This window comes from Scyliorhinus torazame, chromosome 2 (assembly GCF_047496885.1).
Source record: "Scyliorhinus torazame isolate Kashiwa2021f chromosome 2, sScyTor2.1, whole genome shotgun sequence".
NCBI classification, from domain to species: domain Eukaryota; kingdom Metazoa; phylum Chordata; class Chondrichthyes; order Carcharhiniformes; family Scyliorhinidae; genus Scyliorhinus; species Scyliorhinus torazame.
The window spans coordinates 331,191,199-331,213,794 of NC_092708.1; the positions used below are offsets into that span (position 1 = coordinate 331,191,199).

At 52.0% G+C, this 22,596-nt stretch overlaps 1 protein-coding gene across 4 annotated transcripts in view; it reads right to left on the bottom strand.

Annotated features, from left to right (window-relative positions):
- Positions 1-22,596, bottom strand: part of LOC140401891 (5'-3' exonuclease PLD3-like) — a 108,804-nt gene that overhangs the window by 14,200 nt on the left and 72,008 nt on the right. For all 4 annotated transcript variants that reach the window (XM_072489827.1, XM_072489830.1, XM_072489828.1 and 1 more), the window contains 4 exons: positions 22,228-22,411; positions 19,410-19,533; positions 10,745-10,872; positions 7,890-8,090 (listed from right to left, as the gene is read on the bottom strand). In XM_072489827.1, the coding sequence (XP_072345928.1) occupies positions 7,890-8,090; positions 10,745-10,872; positions 19,410-19,533; positions 22,228-22,411 (637 nt within the window). The remainder of the gene's footprint in view (positions 1-7,889; positions 8,091-10,744; positions 10,873-19,409; positions 19,534-22,227; positions 22,412-22,596) is intronic.

Genomic DNA, 22,596 nt, shown 5'->3' on the forward strand with positions numbered 1-22,596 from the left:
GTTACTTAGCTCCGCCCTGACAGGCGGAGTATAAGAAACGGTGCCGTCCCAGCAGCCTTCACTTTCTGTACCGAAGCTGCTGGGGAACAAGTTCTAGTAGATGCTGTGAGACATTGGAGGCATTACCTGGCCGGCAGGAGATTCACTCTCCTCACGGACCAACGGTCGGTTGCCTTCATGTTCGATAATGCACAGCGGGGCAAGATTAAAAACTACAAGATCTTGCGGTGGAGGATAGAACTCTCCACTTTCAACTACGAGATCTTGTACCATCCGGGGAAGCTAAATGAGCCTCCAGATGCCCTGTCCCGCGGCACATGTGCCACTGCACAAGTGGACCATCTCCGAGCCCTCCACGAGGACCTCTGCCACCCGGGGGTCACTCGTTTCTTCCACTTCATCAAGACCAGCAACCTGCCCTACTCCATCGAGGAGGTCAGGACAGTCACCAGGGACTGCCAAATCTGCGCAGAGTGCAAACCGCACTTCTACCGGCCAGAGAGGGCACACCTGTTAAAGGCTTCCCATCCCTTTGAACGCCTCAGCATGGATTTCAAAGGCCCCCTCCCCTCCACCGACCGCAACACGTATTTCCTGAATGTGATTGACGAGTACTCCCGGTTCCCATTCGCCAATCCCTGCCCGGACATGACCACAACCACCGTCACCAAGGCCCTCCAGGGTATCTTTACACTGTTCGGGTTCCCCGCGTACATACACAGTGATAGGGTGTCCTCCTTTATGAGCGATGAACTGCGTCAATTGCTGCTCAGCAAGGGCATCGCCTCGAGCAGGACGACCAGTTACAACCCCCGGGGAAACGGGCAGGTACAGAGGGAGAATGGAACGGTCTGGAAGACTGTTCTACTGGCCCTACGGTCCAGGAATCTCCCAGTCTCCCGCTGGCAAGAAGTCCTCCTGGAGGCCCTCCACGCCATCCGGTCGCTGCTCTGTACAACCACAAATCAGACACCTCATGAACGTCTCCTTGTTTTCCCCAGGAAGTCCTCCTCCGAGACCTCGCTCCCAACCTGGCTAGCGACACCCGGACCCATCCTGCTTCGGAAGCACGTGCGGGCGCACATGTCGGACCCATTGGTCGAGAGGGACCACCTGCTGCACGCTAACCCCCAGTACGCCTACTTGGCGTTCCCTGATGGACGGCAAGATACAGTCTCCCTTCGGGACCTGGCACTCGCCGGAACCCCACGAGCACCCGAACCATTACCCCCACCCTCTCAGAAGGACAGAAAATGCATCTCCTGCGCTCAAGGGTCAGCCCTGGGATCTACACCCTTATCGAGGAGGCGGAGGACTATGATGCCGTGATTGAACTGTTAGAAGGACATTATATCCGCCCTGTAAATCAGGTCTACGCACGTCATCTGCTTGCAACTAGACGGCAAAGCCCCGGGAAATCGTTGGAAGATTTCTACCGGGCGCTACTGGTGCTGGGCCGAAACTGTGGCTGCCCGCAAGTTTCGGGGAGCGAGCACACGGAACTTTTAATCAGGGATGCTTTCGTAGCAGGTATGAGCTCCCCAGATATCCGCCGAAGACTCCTAGAAAAGGACACCCTGGGACTCAGAGGCACGGGCCCTGGCAGGGTCCATGGATGTTGCCTACAAAAACACGCAGTCCTATGCGCCCGACCGCGTGGCGGCCCCCTGGGCGGCGTGGCACCCTGCAGCGGCAGCCCCACAGACTTTCCCCCTGACCCCGCAGGCCTGCGCTACGAGACGGCCCGCTAACGCCGCCGCTTTTTCTTCTGCGGGCATGTGAATCATCCCTGCCCGCGCTGCCCCGCCCGCACCGCCACCCTGCAAAGGGTACGTCAAGAAGGGCCACTTTGTGGGGGTCTGCCAGGCTCGCGACGTGGCCGCGGTCTCCAGCGACTCCGGACCGCCGCGGCAACCGCCCGTTCAGGCCCCGACCGGCCAGCGCTCACCGCCACCCCGCGGTCTTCAGCGACTCCGGACCGCCGCAGCAACCCCCCCTTCAGGCCCCGACCGGCCAGTGCTCACTGCCACCCCCCTATCCCGCGCCGTGGCCACGGTCTCCAGCGACTCCGGACCGCCGCGGCAACCCCCTCTTCAGGCCCCGACCGGCCAGTGCTCACCGCCATCCCCCTATCCTAGGGCCACGTGCGACCCACGTGCGCGGCCACCTTGCCCCCCGGACACCACGCTGGACGGGTGGGCGCCGCCATTTTGCCCATCCCCGCCGCCATCTTGTTCATCCCCGGACACCATTTGCGACCCCTGGGTGACGCCATCTTAGATGGGGCCCCAGGCCCCCAGCACGGCCGACTACACGCTGCCCGATCAGAACTCGCAACTGCTTCATCTGGCCTCGGTGACACTGGACCAAAGTCGACCTCAGACACTCGCAACAGCTACAACGACGCTCTTCATCAACGGCCATGAGACGTCTTGCCTGATTGTCTCTGGGAGCACGGAAAGCTTTGTTCACCCCGACACGGTAAGGCGCTGGTCACTTGTAACCCACCCTGTAAACCAAAGGATCTCCCTGGCCTCTGGGTCACACTCAGTGGAGATAAAGGGGTTCTGCCTAGCGAACCTCACTGTCCAAGGCAGAAAATTCGACAATTTCCGCCTGTATGTCCTGCTGCACCTCTGCGCGGCTACCCTCCTGGGGCTGGACTTCCAATGCCATTTGCAAAGCCTGACCTTTAAATTCGGCGGCCCTATACCTCCCCTTACTGTCTGCGACCTCGTGACCCTTAAGGCCGACCCGACTTCCCTGTTTGCGAACCTCACCCCGGATTGCAAACCTGTCGCCACCAGGAGCAGGCGGTACAGTGCCCAGGACCGGACCTTCATCAGGTCAGAGGTCCAAAGACTGCTGGGGGAAGGGGTCATCGAAGCGAGCAACAGTCCCTGGAGAGCTCAAGTAGTGGTGGTAAAGACCGGGGAGAAGCATAGGATGGTCATTGACTACAGCCAGACCATCAACAGGTTTACGCAGCTGGACGCGTACCCTCTCCCCCGTATAGCCGACCTGGTAAACAGGATCGCACAATACAAGGTCTTCTCCACGGTGGATCTCAAGTCCGCCTACCACCAGCTCCCCTCCGTAATAGTGACCGCAAATACACTGCCTTCGAAGCAGATGGGCGGCTCTATCAATTTTTAAGAGTTCCCTTTGGTGTCACTAATGGGGTCTCGGTCTTCCAGCGAGAGATGGACCGAATGGTTGACCGGTACGGCTTACGCGCAACGTTCCTGTATCTGGATAACGTCACCATCTGCGGCCATGACCAGCAGGACCACGACACCAACCTCCGCAAATTTCTCCAGACCGCGAAAATCCTTAACCTGACATACAATAAGGATAAATGCGTGTTTAGCACCGACTGTCTAGCCATTCTAGGCTACGTAGTGCGAGATGGAGTTATAGGCCCCGACCTTGAGCGCATGCGCCCCCTTATGGAGTTCCCCCTCCCTCACTGCCCCAAGGCCCTGAAGCGCTGCCTCGGGTTTTTCAGTTATTACGCACAGTGGGTCCCCAACTATGCAGACAAAGCCCGACCCCATATCCAGTCCACAACCTTCCCCCTGTCGACGGAGGCTCGCCAGGCCTTCAGCCGCATCAAAGCAGACATTGCAAAGGCCACGATGCGCGCCATCGACGAGTCCCTCCCCTTCCAGGTCGAGAGCGATGCGTCCAACGTAGCTCTGGCGGCCACCCTCAACCAAGCGGGCAGGCCCGTGGCTTTCTTCTCCCGTACCCTCCATGCTTCCGGAATTCGCCACTCCTCGGTCGAAAAGGAGGCCCAGGCCATAGTAGAAGCTGTGAGGCACTGGAGGCATTACCTGGCCAGCAGGAGATTCACTCTCCTCACGGACCAACGGTCGGTTGCCTTCATGTTCGATAATGCACAGCGGGGCACGATTAAAAACTACAAGATCTTGCGGTGGAGGATAGAACCCTCCACCTTCAACTACGAGATCTTGTACCGTTCCGGGAAACTGAACGAGCCTCCTGATGCCCTGTCCCACGGCACTTGTGCCACTGCACAAGTGGACCGCCTCCGAGCCCTCCACGAGGACCTCTGCCACCCGGGGGTCACTCGTTTCTTCCACTTCATCAAGACCCGCAACCTGCCCTACTCCATCGAGGAGGTCAGGACAGCCACCAGGGACTGCCAAATCTGCGCAGAGTGCAAACCACACTTCTACCGGCCAGAGAGGGCACACCTGATAAAGGCTTCTCGTCCCTTTGAACGCCTCAGCATGGATTTCAAAGACCCCCTCCCCTCCACCGTCCGCAACACGTATTTCCTGAACGTGATTGACGAGTACTCCCGGTATTCGTTTCGGTCGTCGGTTCGCCTGAGAGATGTCGGTGGTGACATGACGTGCGGTTCAGGGGAACCCCACCAATTACTGAAATTGACTTTCGACAGTCCCATCTGCCTGATCCCCGAAGGGTCGGGTGAAGGTAGATGGATGGCCTACTCCCGGGATGTGCGAGGTGGCTTGTTCAGGCTTAAGTGGGTCGGTGCAGACTCGATGGGCCGAATGGCCTCCTTCTACACTGTATGTTCTATGTTTTATGTTCAATGTCCTCAATGGTGTTGAGCTTCTTGAGTGTTGCTGGAGCTGCACTCATCCAAGCAAGTGGAGAGTATTCCATTACACTCCTGACTTGTACCTTGTAGATGGTGGACAGACTTTGGGGAGTCAAGAAGTGAGTTATTTTTTACAGGACTCCTAGCTTCTGACCTTCTCTGGTAATAACAGTATTTATATAATAACAATAAACTTTATTGTCACAAATCGGCTTACATTAACACTGCAATGAAAGTACTGTGAAAAGCCCCTAGTCACATTCCGGCGCCTGTTCAGGTTCACAGAGGGAGAATTCAGAATGTCCAAATGGCCTAATAGCACATCTTTCTGGGACTTGTGGGAGGAAACTGGAGCACCCGGAGGAAACCCACACAGACACGGGGAGAATGTGGGCCCCTGGCGCTGTGAAGCCATAGTGCGAACCACGATGCTATTATGCTGCTCAATATGGCTAGTCCAGTTCAGTTTCTGGGTATTGGTAAACCCAAGGATTTTGATAATGGGGATCAGCGATGATAATGCCATTCAATGTCAAGGGGCGATGGTTAGATCCTCTCTGGTTGGTGATGGACATTGTGTGGCACTTCATACACTATGGCTGGGATTGTCCGAGCCTCCGCGCCGCAATCACGCTAGGCGCAGAAGCAGAGAATGGGCGTCAGACCTGCAATCGGGTCCGGTGCCGCTCCCGCGATTCTAAGGGGACCGGAGAATTGACGCCAATCGCGGTCGCGCGGAGCCAGTCGGGGGCCATTGAAAGAGGCCCCCGTGGCGATTCTCCGCCGACAACTGGCCGAGTTCTCGCCAGCATGGGTCACTCATGGTTCCGCTTGGTGGTAGCTCGGCGTGGCGGCTGCGGACTCAGTCCGCGGCCGCCCTGGTGGAAGGGGCGGGGGGATCCGTCACCGGGGGGGGCGGGGGGTCCTCCAGGGCAGCCAGGCTCGCGATTGGGGGCCACCGATCGGCAGGCGCACGTGATCTCGGAGGGGCCTATATTGTCGGGGCTGGCTCGCGGTTTGCGTCTGCCATGTTGTGCGGGGCCGCCGCCACAGGCGGCCGCCGCGTGCAAGCGCGGACCCGTGGCTGGAAGTGCAGGGCCCCGTTTCGGCAGCCGGAGCTGCGAGGAGCCCTCCGGGGCCCTGCTAGCCCCCTGCAAAACGGAGAATCACTCTGGACATTCTCCAGGGAAGTTCAGAGTGATTCACACCCGTTTTCTCGCGGGCGTGGGGACATAGCCCCATTATCAGAGAATTCCACCCTAAATCTTTATATGATGAATGACACTGAGTGGCTACTTGTTTCTCACTAGCCTAAGTCTTTTACAGACATCGTGTGAACAGTGGGGTGATGGTGGGGTGTGTGGGGGGCGAACACAGTTAGCTCAGTTGGTTAGACAGCTCACTTATGGTACAGAATGATGCTGATATGTGCAGGGTTCAATCCTCATTCCGGCTGAGGTGGACAGAACCTTCTCTCCTCACCCTGCCCCATTGTAAAAAGCAGGGTTCAGCAACCTTGAATAATTGAGGATGCTACTTGAGGAAGGAGAGGGACATGTCTCGTTACTTCTCTATTTGCAGGAAAACGTTGCACATAAGACCAGAGATTGGATTAAGCAAAAGAGGAATCCTTTAGCTCCCTTCACACATGTAAATACAATGTTGGACCTGTGACCACAGACAACATGAAGTCCAGCAGGCTGGCAAATATGAGGGATGGTGTCTTTCGTTCTTTCCTTATTCCCTTTGCCTTTCACAATCACTCACGTGCAGCAAAATACCACACAAACAACATTATCATAGAATCATAGAATTTACAGTGCAGGAGGAGGCCATTCGACCCATCGGGTGGGATTCTCCAATAATGGGGCTATGTCCCTACGCCGTGAAAAGCAGCGACAACCACTCCGGCGTCAATGGTCCCCGATAATGGGGAATGCTCCCCTTCCTAGGGGGCTAGGTCAGCGTCAGAGTGGTCTCTGCAGCTCTAGTCGGCACGGAACTGCCGGCGCGAGTTATCCAGCGCGATACGGCTGGCGTATTTCTACGCATACACAGAACGATCGCCGTGATTCCGCGCATGCGCGTGGGTTCCCGTCTCCGCGTCGGCCCCTGGGCAATATGGCAGAACCCTACAGGGTCCCGGAAGATCATAAGCCCCCATGGGACCAGCCCGCCCGCCGATCGGTAGGCCCCGATCACGGGCCAGGCTACCTTGGGGGCCCCCCCACGCCCCCCCCCCCCGGGTCAGATCCCCCCCCCCCTCTCCAGGACGGCCCCCGCAGACACACCTTCCAGGTCCTGCCGTGTGGGTCCTGAGTAACCCACGCCGGCGGGACTCGGTCGAACCCGGAGGCCACTCAACCCGTCGGGACCTGGTGATCCGCCGGGGGGGGGGGGGGCACTTTCCACGGCCCCCGACCGGCGCGGCGGGAATCCCGCGGGCACCTGAGAATTGGCGGGGGAGAATTGGGACGCCGGCGGCGGGGCGCGATTCTCGCGTCCCCCCCAGGGATTCTCCGACCCGGCGCGCGGTCGGAGAATCCCAGCCACCATGTCTGCACTGGCCCTTGTAAACAGCACCCTACTTAAGCCCACGCCTCCACCCTATCCCCATAACCCAGTAACCCCACCTAACCTTCTGGACACCAAGGAGCAATTTAGCATGACCAATCCACCTAACCTGCACAGCTTTGCACTCTGGTAGGAAACTGGAGCACCCGGGGGAAACCCACGCAGACACGGGGAGAACGTGCAGACTCCGCACAGACAGTGACCCGAGGCTGGAGTTGAACCCAGGTCCCTGGAACTGTGAGGCAGCAGTGCTAACCACTGTGCCCCCCCCATGGTAGCATTCCTTCAGAGGGTGCTTCTCAGCCATCACAGTAAAATATGGATCTCCTTATCTTCTTCCAAAAGTGTCTAACCCCCCTCTACTGGAAGAGGTGATGCAGGTCTGTGTAACAACACTGAAGCCATCATTAAAATACACAGCCTGCAACAAAGGCTAGCACAGCTACATCCACCACAGGATTCACATAGTGAATATGAGCTTTGTCCACCAGGTGATGAGCACGGATAAGCAGAAGGTACTGAAGGCAGTGAACAAGCAGCAGGACCAGTCCGAGCTGTAATCCAGACCTCAAACGGTCTACATATAAAAGAAAGAGGCAAGCAGACCCTGCAATCATCAGAAATTAGCATGTATATCAGCACCAACATTTTGATAAATGTTACAGGCTGTATTGTACGACAGCTGCATTTCTTCGAAAGCATAATATTTGTGACTACTCACCGACAAGTACATTTTTGCAGCAGTTCCATTCAGTTTGACTTCAAGAGGCGTTTCTTTGTTAAAATTTGTCGAATAGAAAGATGGCCAGGGTGAGGGGATAGTGGCATTTGGATGTCCGAGGCTCCAGTAAGCATCAAAGATTTTGGAAAAATCGTTGGCAAGGCAACTGCAGTTGTAAACCACAGCACCCAACTCTTTCACCTGTCGGAAATTACATTAAATGATCTGTGACCATATCTGATAATGTAATTTGCGTTAAATCACCCACATCAATGTAGTTTAATCAGACAGCATTAACACAACCGGGACACTTTTTATCTGCTTCAGATCAATTCCTGGTGGTTGATTTTCTCAGCATGTTGCTTGTGATCAAAACAAGGCCTTTTATGTCTGCCTGATTCAAATCAACCAAAGCATGATCAGATTTAAACAATTTGAGGTTGTTCTTAAACTTTTAACCATCACGTTGAACTACTGCTCCCATAGCTGATGTAAAATTGTATCTGATTTACATTGCTCGGAACTAACAACATCGATGTATTCCCAAAAATTATATTTCATATCATCTGCTACATTTAAGGCTAATGAAACAAATCAATTGCTGATCTGTGTAAATACAACTTCTGGGGCGGCACGGTGGTGCAGTGGTTAGCACTGCTGCCTCGCGGTGCCGAGGATGCGGGTTCGGTCCCGGCCCTGGGTCACGGTCTGTGTGGAGCTTGCACATTCTCCCCGTGTCTGCATGGGTCTCACCCTCACAACCCAAAGATGTGCAGGGTAGGTGGATTGGCCACTAAATTGCCCCTTAATTGAAAAAAAAAACAATTGGTACTCTAAATTTATTTTAAAAAAATATAACTTTTAGGTTTTAATGATGTTATGGACATCACGGGTTGGATTCCCTGATTTTGAGGCCATGTTCCCACGCCGGCGTGGGAACGGTGGCATTTTACAATAGAAAAAATGGTGCAAAACAGCCCCCGATCCTCCATTTGGCTGGGGGCTAGTATCAAGGCAGCGTAGAGCACCAGGCTCTCCCTGCCGATACGGTGCTGTGCAACATGGAACCGGCCGATTGAGGACCAGGCCCGCAAAATAGTCCCCCCCCCCATTGGCCGGCTCGCGTGCCCCAGACAACCCCCCAACATTGCCCCCATTCCCTGATAAAGTCCCCCCTGCCCACAAATCGACCCTCCCCAACTGAGGCCGCCACCGCCATGCCGAGTTCCCGATGGATGAGACCACCCGCGACCGACGCCATTAGGAACTCGGCCAGTCGGGGGCAGGGCATCGGAGGGTGGGCCTCAGGCAATGTCCTGAGGCTGTCGATACGGCGCACGGCGTACTCGGAGAGTACTCCGCTTTGGAGGGGGCGGAGCATCGCCCAATTTGATTCTCCGGCTGATTGCCGAACGCGATTTTGGTGTTTGGAGAGTCCGGCCCCCATTTTGTTTAAGGTTAGAGTGCCCATATCATTTTTTCCAATTAAGGGACAATTTAGTGTGTTCAATCCACCTACCCTGCACATCTTTGGGTTGTGGGGGCGAAACCCACTCAAACACAGGGAGAATGTGCAAACTCCACACAGAGACCCAGAGACGGGATCGAACCTGAGACCTCAGCGCCGTGAGGCAGCAATACTAACCATTGCACCTTCGTGCTTTCCTGCCCCACATTTTTTAACTTCTATCACTTTAACATTGAAGCCAAGGGAGGAACCGAATAATTCAACTTAAATTGATGAAAATATCATTCAATGATCCCATTCGACTCAGAAGACTTTTCCTAATTATTTTTAGGTCTTGGGCTGGGTGAGAGATTGAGTGTATTAGGGGTAATCATTTTAAAGACAAAAGCACATTTTGAATGCTCATGGGGTTGATTTTCAATCCGGATCATTTCTGGGTCCTGACTCTGCTGTACCTGCGCCCCCAATGCAATGCAATCTTTAAATGCAGGTAATCTAACTGGGCTGGACATGGTTTGGCACCCAATCATTGGCACTGTTCTCTGGGAACTGACTGCTAAGTACAATCTTCCAAGGCAGCCGACAGACATGACAGCCATTATCTAATTGAGTTGAAACCATGCATTTTAAACACACTGGTCATGACCATATTTGGGTCACTGGTAAGGGAATGCAAGAGCATCATGTGACAAGCCAGCTAACCTTCTTTTGCATTGTAAGAAAATGGGGCGGGATTCTCCGACCCCCCGCCAGGTCGGAGAATCATTGGGGGCGGCGTGAATCCTGCCCCGCCGCCCTGATGTCGGCTGCCAATTTCTACGGCGCCGGTTTTTTGGCGGGGGCGGGAATCGCGCCGCGCCGGTCGGCGGCGGCTGGCAGCGGCCTCCCCACCGATTCTCCGGCCTGCGATGGGCCGAGCAGCCGCCCATTTACGGCCACTCCCGCCAGCGTAAATCAAATCAGGTCCGTACCGGCGAGACCTGGCTCTATGGGCGGCCTCAGGGGCTGCGGGGGGATCTGGCCCCGGGGGTGCCCCACAGTGGCCTGGCCCGCGATCGGGGTCCACCAATCCCTGGGCGGGCCTGTGCTGTGAGGGCACTCTTTCCCTCCGCGCCGGCTGCTGTCAACTCCGCCATGGCCTGCGCGGAGATTGTGACAAAAGTGGACTCGTCTTTAATATTATCTAAAGATAAGAATTGGATAAGCCTCCTGCTATCCTTACAATAGAATTGGAGATTGAGGATATAAAGTTGGAAGAGTAATTTGCTGTTACAAAAATGAACATGTTATTTTAAACACACTGGTCATGACCATATTTGGGTCATGATGAATTGGGGGCTCAGGATGATGTTGGAGTGCTTTATTACTGATAAGTTATTATACTTACCTGAGTTAGTGCTCTCCAATCCATATTAGCACTGCCAATATATATATGTTTTTTATCGACAATCCAGAGCTTTGTGTGAAGCACACCACTCAGCAATTTTTGAAAATTCACTTTCCTTATATGGACTCCTGTAATTTAAAACAGTGTGTTCAAAATATGGAGCTTGGTGACAAATTCTATGTTATTTTATCACCAAATAATACCAATTAATTATATATAACAGCTGAAGATTTTTGGAAAGATAAATCTTTATAAATGCGTCTGTGAGTCAATCTTCTGCTTTGCTGGTTAATTTATCTTTTATCAATTATTTTCTCATTTTAAATTGAATCTAAGCACACTTACATATGTCCAGCCTGGAGCATATAACAAGAGAACAAAGTACCACAGATGCTGGAAACCTAAAACATGAACAGAAAATGTTGTAAAGACTCAACAGGCCAGGCAGCATCTGTGGAGAAAGAATCAGAGTCAAAGCTTCAGGTCCTCGATCTTCACTCGCTCTGATGAAGGGTCACTGGCCTCTGTTTTCTGCACAGGTGCCTCCAGAAGTGCCGAACATTTCCAACACTTCCTGTTTATAGTGCAGCAAAAACAATGGGCGGGATTCTCCACTGCCCAACGCCAAAATCGTAATCGGTGATCGGGCGAAGAATCGATTCCGACGGCAGTTTGAGATTCCCCGCCTCCTCCAAACCGGGTCATTTTGACATGTGTCGCGTGCAGTCGCAATGCCATTGGCGCCTCTTCGGCCAGCCCACCAGTGATGCTCCCCCCCCCCCCAATGGGCCGAGTTCCCGACGGCTCAGGCCACGTGTGGTCTGAGCCGACGTGCCAGCTGCGGACTGTGTCCAGCGCCGCCACACTCGTCCGGGATCTGTGTCGCTGGATGGGGAGGGGGAGGTGTCTGACAGGGCTGGGGGCACTGGTGGGGGGTGGCCAGGGGTTGGCCAGGGCGCGGGCTGTGGGGTCATGGTCAGCGAGTTTGGTTTAGCCCACTGCCGGCCCCATGTTTTACAGTGCGACCGGTGCAGGTCGTCAGCTGTGCACATGCCCGGCCCGGAGCCCCGGACATTCTCCGGCCGTTTTTGGCCCGGCGGCGGGTGCTTCAGTCGAAACACCGGTACCAGACTCTGTGAGGGATCGGCACCAAATTTCCTGTTGTCAAAGTCCACACATTCTACGCTGGCGGCAGCACTTAGTCTCCAGAACGGAGAATCCCGCCCAATGCCTTTGCCAGTCTTTAAAAATCAATCGGACTCTTATGTGCCTCTCATTCCCCTTCAGCAAGAGACCCGGCAGCAGCTGCCTGAGATCAAGTTTGGCACAACGTTAAACATGAATTTTTGAAAAAAGTTAAGCTTTGAAGAAAATATAAACAACTTGCTGAGCCACAAATAAAATCCAATGTCTAAACAATAAATTTAAAAACATAATAATTATAAAAATGATCATTAAAAAGAGCCAATACAACCTTCTTTGCATCTTCGCTTAAGAAGCTGAGTTGGAGAGAGACAGACTGGACTCCAAGTCCTGGTCACCAGGGAAGGGGGCGAGAACAGAGCCATGCTAAGAGGTTAAGTTTAATGTGGGTGTGTCCAGGTCACTCCAAGACTCAGGATTTAGGTGTGCTCAAACACACTCATGCACTCAACCACTCTCCAACACCCTCACTTCGATACACACTTGCCGTAACACACACTCACGCACATTCACTCACACACGCTTGCTCGCTCACCTACGCTTGGTCTCACAGAAAGTTACTCGCTCTTATACTCACTCGCTCTCTCAAACACACACTCATTCTCAAACTTGTTCTCGCAAACACTCACTCACTCTCAAACACACTCATTGGCCCAGTCCCAGGAGGCTGGACGAGATAGTGGCAGCTGGATTTTAAGGTTAAAAACTAGGAACAGAGTGACAATCCCACTCCGATTGCCATTCCACTGAGGTTCAAGGCCACTACTGCAGCAAGACAAAGATTTCTTCAAAATACATGATCATAATTCTGTGGTAAACCACATATTGTCTTATATTCACTGTGCTGTATTGTACATGCCTGGGCTTGTCCAGGCTGGCTCCGCCTATGGCTCCTCCCCTCAGGCTTCTGTATAAAAGTGGCAAGTCTCCGCCTCCGGACCTAGTTCGGGTCCAGAAGCAGGAGGCTTGCTGTTTAGTGTATTAAAGCCTCAGTTACGTTTATCACTCATCGTCTATTATTGATGGTGTATCAATTTAATACACTAAACTCCTAAAGATGGACTCTTCACTCAAGATGAACTCCTCACTCAAGCCTGATCGCTTGCAACTGGACCCACAAACAGCTGACGCTACAGAGACTTTTGAACACTGGCTAAGCTGCTTCGAAGCGTACCTCGCATCTTTCAACGAAGACTTCACAGACCTCCAGAAAAAGCAGGTTCTCACGGGTGAGCCCAAGAGTCTTTAACCTCATCAGGGACGCCCCCTCGTACGCGGAGGCAATAACGCTGCTAAAGGGACAATACGTGAAATCCGTTAACCAGGTGTATGCTAGGCACCTCCTCGTCACGAGACGCCAACGCCCTGGGGAATCACTCGCGGAAATCCTGTGTGCCTTGCGCATCCTCTGCCGGAACTGTGACTGCCGGGCGATATCGGCTACCCAGCACGCGGAGCGGCTGATCAGGGATGCCTACGTCGCGGGCATGCACTCGAACTATATCCGCCAACGATTATTAGAAGGGGGGACACTCGGCCTCCCAGAGACAATACAACTCTCTAACTCACTGGAGGTGGCCTCCCAGACAATGGGGGCCTACACCTCCGACCGCACAGCACCCTCGTGGGCCTCGTGGGTGCAGCCATCAACCGTGGACAGCACGGTAGCTTTGTGGATAGCACAATTGCTTCACAGCTCCAGGATCCCAGGTTCGATTCCAGCTTGGATCACTGTCTGTGCGGAGTCTGCACATCCTCCCCGTGTGTGCGTGGGTTTTCTCCGAGTGCTCCGGTTTCCTCCCACAGTCCAAAGATGTGCAGGTTAGGTGGATTGGCCATGGTAAATTGCCCTTAGTGTCCAAAATGTCCCTTAGTGTTGGGTGGGGTTACTGGGTTATGGGGATAGGGTGGAGGTAGGGTGCTCTTTCAAAGAGCCGGTGCAGACTCGATGGGCCGAATGGCCTCCTTCTGCACTGTAAATTCTATGAATTATATGACCCGGGTGCGACGCAAGCCTGCGCTGCGCAGCGGCCCGCCAATGCCGGAGGCTCGAAGTGCTACTTCTGCGCCAAGAGTAATCACCCCCAACAACGCTGCCCGACGCGGAACGCGACCTGTAACAGCTGTGGGAAGAAGGGACACTTCGCAAAAGCCTGCCAGGCCCGACCTTCCCCCCTCCTAAATCGTCTAGGCCCATCAGCGCTGCCTGCTGCCTGTCGGGGCCACCCCAAGCTGTCGCACCACCCGCCATGTGCGACTCGTAGGCGCCGCCATCTTTAATTTTGCCCGACACGTGCGACCCACGGGGGCCGCCATCTTGGATGCAATCTTACACCTCACCCGCCACGGGCGACTCATGGGGGCCGCCATCTTGGGACCACTCCGCAGCCTCCCGGGAGCCCTGCTCACCCGACCGTACGCTGGCCGCTGCCACCTCCGACCGGCCAACCGACCGCCTTCCGACACTCGCCTCTGTCACACTCAACCAGTCCCGGCCGCACCACCTCACGAAGTCCACGATGACCATCCAGATCAACGGGCATGAGACAGCCTGCCTTTTTGACTCTGGGAGCACAGACAGCTTCATACACCCAGATATGGTGAGGCACTGCTCCCTCCCCATCCTACCCGCGACCCAGAAAATCTCCCTGGCTTCCGGATCCCACGCAGTGGAAATCCTGGGGTACTGTGTCGCGACCCTCACTGTGCCAGGCGCAGAGTACACCAACTTTAGGCTCTACGTCCTCCCCCATCTCTGCGCTGCCCTATTACTGGGGCTCGACTTCCAGTGCCACCTCCAGAGCCTTACCCTAAAGTTAAACGGACCCCTGCCCCCCCTCACCGTCTGTAGCCTCGTGACACTTAAGGTCGCCCCACACTCCCTCTTCGCAAACCTCACCCGTTGCTACCAGAAGCAGACGCTACAGTGCCCAGGACAGGGCCTTCATCAGGTCAGAGGTCCAGTGACTCCTGCGAGAGGGGATCATTGAGGCTAGTAACAGCCCCTGGAGAGCCCAAGTGGTGGTCGTCAAGACTGGGGAGAAGCACCGGATGGTCATCGATTATAGCCAGACCATCAACCGGTACACGCAGCTCGATGCGTACCCCCTCCCCTGCACATCTGACATGGTCAATCAGATTGCGCAGTATCGAGTCTTCTCTACAGTCGACTTGAAGTCTGTGTACCACCAGCTCCCTATCCGCCCGGAGGACCAGCAATACATTGCCTTCGAGGCAGACGGCCGCCTCTATCACTTCCTCAGGGTTCTCTTCGGCGTCACCAATGGGGTCTCGGTCTTCCAAAGGGAAATGGACCGAATGGTTGACAACCAGGGCTGTGGGCCACATTCCCGTACCTAGACAACGTCACCATCTGAGGCCGTGACCAGCAGGACCATGACGAGAACCTCTGGCGCTTCCTCCACACCGCAAAACTCCTGAACCTAACTTATAATAGGGAAAAATGCATCTTTCGCACAACCTGCCTGGCCACCCTCGGCTACGTCGTGGAACACGGAGTCCTAGGGCCCGACCCCGACCGCATGCGCCCCCTCCTGGAATTCCCCCTTCCCCCACTGCCCCAAGGCCCTGAAGAGATGCCTGGGGTTCTTCTCTTACTATGCCCAGTGGGTCCCCAATTACGCGCACAAGACCCGCCCACTGATCAAGTCCACCATGTTCCACCGGACGACTGAGGGCCGACTGACCTTCGATCGCATCAAAGCAGACATCGCCAAAGCCGTGATGCACGCTGTGGATGAGTCCATCCCTTTCCAAGTGGAGAGCGATGTGTCGGACTTTGCTCTGGCCGCTACCCTCAACCAGGCGGGCAGGCCCGTGGCTTTCTTCTCCCGTACCCTCCAGGCCTCCGAAATTCGACACTCCTCCGTCAAAAAGGAAGCCCAAGCCATAGTAGAAGCTGTGAGACATTGGAGGCATTACCTGGCCGGCAGGTGATTCACTCTCCTCACTGACCAACAGTCATTTGCCTTCATGTTCAATAACACACAGCGGGGCAAGATTAAGAATGACAAGATTCTGAGATGGAGGATCGAGCTCTCCACCTACAGCTATGAAATCTTGTATCAACCCGGGAAGCTCAATGAGCCCCCAGATGCCCTATCCTGCGGTACATGTGCCAGCGCACAAGTAGACCGACTCCATACCCTCCACAACGACCTCTGTCACCCGGGGGTCACCCGCTTTTTCCACTTTATCAAGGCTCGCAACCTGCCCTACTCCATCGAGGAGTTCAGGTCCGTGACCAGGAACTGCCAGGTCTGCGCGGAGTGCAAACCGTGCTTCTATCGGCCAGACAGAGCACATCTGGTAAAGGCCTCCCGCCCTTTTGAGCGCCTCAGCATGGACTTCAAAGGGCCCCTCCCCTCCACTGACCGTAACGTGTCCTTTCTCAACATCGTTGACGAGTACTCCAGATTCCCCTTCGCCATCCCCTGCTCTGACATGACCTGTGCCTCCGCTATCAAGGCCCTGCACAGCCTTTTCACCCTGTTCGGGTTCCCCGCCTACATCCACAGTGATCGGGGCTCCTCCTTTAAGTGCGATGAGTTGCGTCAGTTCCTGCTCAGCAAAGGCATCGCGGCGGTCTGGAAGGCCGTCCTCCTGGCCGTACTGTCGAAACGTCTCTCAGTCTCTCGCTGGCAGGAGGTTCTCCCCAAAGCGCTCCACTCCATCCGGTCGTTTCTACGTACGGCCACTAACGAGACTCGTCATGAGCGTATCTTTGCCTTCCCCAGGAAGTCCACCTCCGGGGTCTCGCTTCTGTCCTGGCTGACAGTCCCGGGGCCCGTCCTTCTCCGCAAGCATGCGAGGAGACATAAAACCGACCCCCTGGTCGAGAAGGTTCTGCTGCTCCATGCAAACCCCCAATATACCTACGTGACACACCAAGACAGGCGGCAGGACATGGTCTCCCTTCGGGATTTGGCTCCTGCAGGCTCCCCCGTGACCATCACCACCACACCCCACCCGACACCGTCTTCCCCCACCCCTGCCCACCTCCTTCACGAACTGACTCCCGCAGGCGCACCGAGGACAGGCACCACCACCTCCGCCCATACACCGCCCCCCCCCCCTTCCCCCCCTTCGCCGACTCAACATCTGGGTGAAGAAGAAGAAGTCAACACGCTCCCGGACGCGCACGCCACAGCCGGGACTGAGGCGGTCACAGCGGAAAGTCAAGGCCCCCGACAGACTGGACCTTTAAGACCACTTCAACCCCGCTGGACTTTTTTAAACAGGGGGTGAATGCGGTAAACCACGTTATTGTCTTATATTCACTGTGCTGTATTGTTCATGCCTGGGCCTGTCCAGGCTGGCTCCGCCTGTGGCTCCTCCCCTCAGGCTTCTGTACAAAAGTGGCAAGTCTCCACCTCCGGACCCAATTCGGGTCCAGAGGCAGGAGGCTTGCTGTTTGGTGTATTAAAGCCTCAGTTACGTTTATCACTCGTCGTCTATTATTGATGATGTATCAAATTCTCCCCCATTCAAGGTCATATAGAAGGGAAGCATTTAACTATTATAAGTACTGTAATAAATATGGAACATCCTCTGGCTCCAGCAACAGAATTTCAGAGAAACCACTTGCACAAATACACATTCATGTTCAGGAGCTTCAGCTTTCACAAGCCTTGGACTCAACATAAATGAAAAAAAAGAATGCACAATTATATAGTGTCTTTCACAGCCAATTGAGTACTGTTGTAGTGAAGTCACTTTTATAATGCAGCCAATTTCCATACAGTAATCTTCCACAATGCAAAAATGTACCAGATCATTTGATCTTCAGTGGTTCCTGAATAAATATTGGCCAGGGAACTTGGGAGAACGTTCCTCTCTTCTTCAAAACAATGCCCTGGGATCTTTATGGTCACCTACGGGGTTAGTGGGAGCTTTGGTAGAATGTCACCTCTGCCAGTTTATCACTCCACTAGAGTATTATCCTAGATTGCGTGCTAAAATCCCTGGGTGGGACTGGAGACACAAATGACTCAGAGGAGGATGCTGTTCTGTACACAACTCCACCTGCCCTCCACTCCAAGGAACACTGTCCACCTTCCTGCGGCTAGTCTCCATGACATAAAGAGCCCAAACTCACCCTTACTCACTGACAATACAGCAAAAGATTAATTATAAGCATCGCAGGACATATTAGTGAGGCATTTACGAGCATGTATTTAAGCCATAAATACTACAGCTTATTTTTAATGAATTTCAGTTGTATACTGTTGGCAGATTAGGCCAGAAAGATGGACAGTGAAGGTAAGTTGAGGCAAGAAAATAAATAACGGGAGGTATTTATGAACAAAATGTGTAGTACTGAAAAATAATAACTAAGAGACATGAAAATGTATATTGGTAAAAATTATGTTTTAAATATGCTTGCTAGAAAAGGAGCAAGTTACGTGAAAGTATTCTTTATGTACTTGTGGTAGCATTGACAATTTTAGGCATTCCTTAAGCTGTGTTATTAGTTTATGTGATAGCAGCATTGCTTTGCAGCAAAATCCTGGTCCTTTTTACCTGCAGATCATAAAGAAAAATCAAAAAGTAACTGAAAATGTGCTTTAATTTTTCGTACAAGAGCACAGTGTATCAAAAGTGCACTTTTGTCAATAAAACACAAAATATGCTTTGAAAAATAAGTTTGTTAACAACCACACATCACCCACATATAAAAGAAAAGGTACAAATTCTAGACACCTAAAATAATCCTAGAAATTTCTGGAAATACTCATCAGCCTCCAAAGTAAACAGGCAGGTTAATATTTTAGGTACAAGAGCTTTTCTAAGAATGTGTTCTGAGGAAGACTATTCATAGAATCATAAAATTTACAGTGCAGAAGGAGGCAATTCGGCCCATCGAGTCTGCACCGGCCCTTGGAAAGAACACCCTACCTAAGCCCCACACCTCCCCCTATCCCCTTTATCCCCATAACCCAACCTAACCTTTTTGGACACTAAGGGCAATTTAGAATGGCCAATCCACCTAACCTGTACATTTGGGAGGGATGACTGGGAGGAAACCGGAGCGCCCGGAGGAAACCCACGCAGACACGGGGAGAACCTGCAGACTCCACACAGACAGTGACCCAAGCCGGGAATCGAACCTGGGACACCGGAGCTGTGAAGCAATTGTGCTAGCCACTGTGCTACTGTGCTGCCTCAAAGTCAATGCCAGGAGCGGGACTCGACCCCACGCCTCCAGAGGAGAACTACAACCTGAACGCAGCGCCTTAGGCCGCTTGGCCATCCTGATTGCACCTGAAACATGAATTCCTTTTTTCTCTTTACAGGGGCTGGTTGACCTGCAGTGTATTTCCAGTGGTAGCTGGATTGGTATCAGGCTCCAGCACCTGATTGTTCCATTTCCTAACACCGCCTGTGACAAGCTTTTAATGCAGTGAAAATGAGACAGGCTGCCAAGCATTATAGTCCTCACCTTTCTCTTTCAGAATATTGAGGTCGGTGGAGAGTTGGTGGGGAAAAGAAAGTGTACTTGATGCAATGCGCACACTGACATTCTTCAATGGCAATTTCCCCAATTCATGAAGCAGGATTTCACCCTGTGATAGTAAAAACAAATACCAAGAGCACAAGACATAAATTTTTAAAAATCATTCAGCCCATTCCCACCATCAGAAAATGTACTATGTACATGGATTGGAAATACAATGGCCAACAAGCGACAGGGAGGAGTTTGCAAAATTAAAAGTATGAAGGCAAATGGAGGTGAGCAACTGGGATTCATCACAAGTTAGTGCAACCGCTAAAACAAGTCTTTAGTAATACTGGTTGACTCTTAACTGCCCCCTCAAGGGCAATTAGGGATGGGCAATAAATGCCGCACAATCGGTGACGTCCACATCCCAGGAACGAATAAAACAAAATGGTGACATCCTTGATTAGAAAACCTCTGACAATAAGGACGCGACATGAAAAGATATATTGTTCCATGTCTTTCACGGCTTAACATTGCAAACATTTAACCTCAACATTAATGGGAATAAAAATAGAACGCAATGCTTTCATTTTGTTAAATCACAATGGGATCGCAGAACATGGGGCTACTGCCACCTAGTGGTGGAAGTACTTTGTCGCCGTGCAGTGGAATTTTTTAGTCTGTTAATATAAAAACATGCTTGAAATAGAAGGAAATAATTGTACTGACCTTATTGCCAGATAGAAATTCTAATCCCATGTCAAGAATGTAAATAAAAACCTTTCAGAAGGATGTTATTAAGCTTGTCATACCTGTGCTAATTATTTAAAGGAAGTGTCTAATTTAGTCCCACACAACACATTTCCCCCAATCACTTTGTAAATTAGTGCTCTTCAAGTATGTGTTCAATTGCTTTTATGCCGTTTTCATGGAATTCACTCCCATCACTTTTTCAGGCAGTGTATTCCAGAATAACAACCCTCTCTTGTGAAGAAATCTTTCCTCTGGTTCTTTTGCAAATCATATTAATTGTATGATTTCCGCTTGCCACCCTGCTTCGGAGATAGTTTCTTCTTACTTGCTCCTGTCAAACCTCTTATAATTTTTAATTCCTGAATTAGAGCTCCCCTTAACCTTCTCAGCACCTCCAACTTCCCCATGTAACCACTCTGCCTCCTCTCTGCTATCCTGATAGACCTCCTCTGCCTAGACAGTGACAAACTTACTAAAATGCGGTGCCTAGAATTGTAAGCACTACCCCAGCTGAGAAGTAATCAGAGAGTTGTAATGATTTAGCAAGACTCCCTTGTGCATTGTGCCCCTAATCACAGTCACATATATTTATTTAACTGCTTTATCAACCTGCCCTGCCAGCTTCAAAGATTTGTAAAAATGCACCTACTCCCACTCCTTCCACTGCTCTTCTCTCTAGATTATACTGCATCTTCACATTGTTACTCCCAAAGTGCCTCCCGTGGTGGCATTATGGCACAGTGGTTAGCACTATTGCCTCACAGCGCCAGGGTCCGAGGTTCAATTATGACCTTGGGTGACTATCTGTGTGGAGTTTGCACATTCTCCCTGTGTCTGCGTGGGTTTCCTCCGGGTGCTCCGGTTTCCTCCCCCAGTCTAAAGATGTGCAGGTTAGGTGGATGGCCATGATAAAATTGCCCCTTAGTGTCCAAAGGTTAGGTGAGGTTACGGGGATAAGGTGGGGGAGTGGGCCTAGGTAGGGTGCTCTTTCAGGGAGTCAGTGCAGACTCAATGGGCTGAATGGCCTCCTTCTGCACTGTAGGGATTCTATGGAATATAGAACCTCACGAGTGGCTGTATTGAACAGCATCATCCATGTGTCTGTGAATTTCACCAGTCTGTCCATGTCCTCCTGAAGTCTGCTGGTTCCTTATCACTATTTACAAAGTTGCCAACTTCTGTAACATTCTCAAACTTCGAAACTGTACTCCCTAAACCCAAGTTTTATATAATAGACATAATGTAGAGATGCTGGCGTTGGACGGTAAAAAGTCTTACAGCACCAGGTTAAAGTCCAAAAGGTTTGTTTCGAATCACTAGCTTTCGGAGCACTGCTCCTTCCTCAGGTGAATGAAGAGATATATAATAGAAGAAGCAAAGGTTCAAATACTGCCACCTTGGGGCCCCACTGCACACTTCTTCATGGTTAGAAAAACATCCATTCATCACAACTATGTCTCTTATCCCTTAACCAACGTCTCTTTAGTATCATGCATTTCTATATTCTGAATAAGTCTGTTTTGAGGTATTTTATCAAATGCTTTTAAAAATGCATATATACATCTACTGCACTACCTTCAGCCCCAACTCTCTGTTACTGCATCAAAGAACTGAACAAAGTTAGTCAGGCACAATTTGTCTTTAACAAATTTGTACTGGCTATCCCTGGCTAACCCATGCTTCTTCAAGTGAGAATCTTCCTTGACAATGATCTCTAGCTTTCCTACCACTGGCATTAGACTGAATGGCCTGTAGTTACCATGTATATCCCTTGTCTCTGTTTTGAACAGGGGTATAATATTGAAATCGTCTGGAACTGCTCCAATGTTCAAGGAGGATTGAAAGGTTGTGGTCAGAGTATCTGTTACCTCCACCCTTGGTTCCTTTAGCAGCTTAAGAGCTAATCCCGTCTGGGCCAGGTGGCTTTTTAACTTCTTCATATATAGCAAGCCCTATCTTGCTATTTTGATTCTAATACAAGGTTACATTTTGATTCATCTCAAAAGCACAATAGAGGGCTCAGAATACAACCGGGTACTTGATAAGCACGATCAGTTTTACTTACAGGCTTGGAGGTGGGATCAGTCACATTTATATCACACCCAGTAAGAGTCCAATAAAAGGAGGCAATGTCCAGGCTGCTGTTTGCTATATTGATTAGGTTTAACCAGGAGTTGTATGTCGATTGGTATTTTGTAGCATTTTCATTATAGGCTAACCCATCTGGGACACTCTCTGCAACAACAAAGCTGAAAGAACAGTGTGATTTGCTGTTAGGTACTCTATGTCACAGAGCAGCATGATCTAGGAAACACATTTACCTGGATCTCCTCTGACCCAACATTGGGCTAAAATTGCCAGTCGCCATTAACATAGCCTGGGAGCAACTCAAGCTCAGGCCCACCCGGACAAGGTCTAGAATTTAAAGAATAGG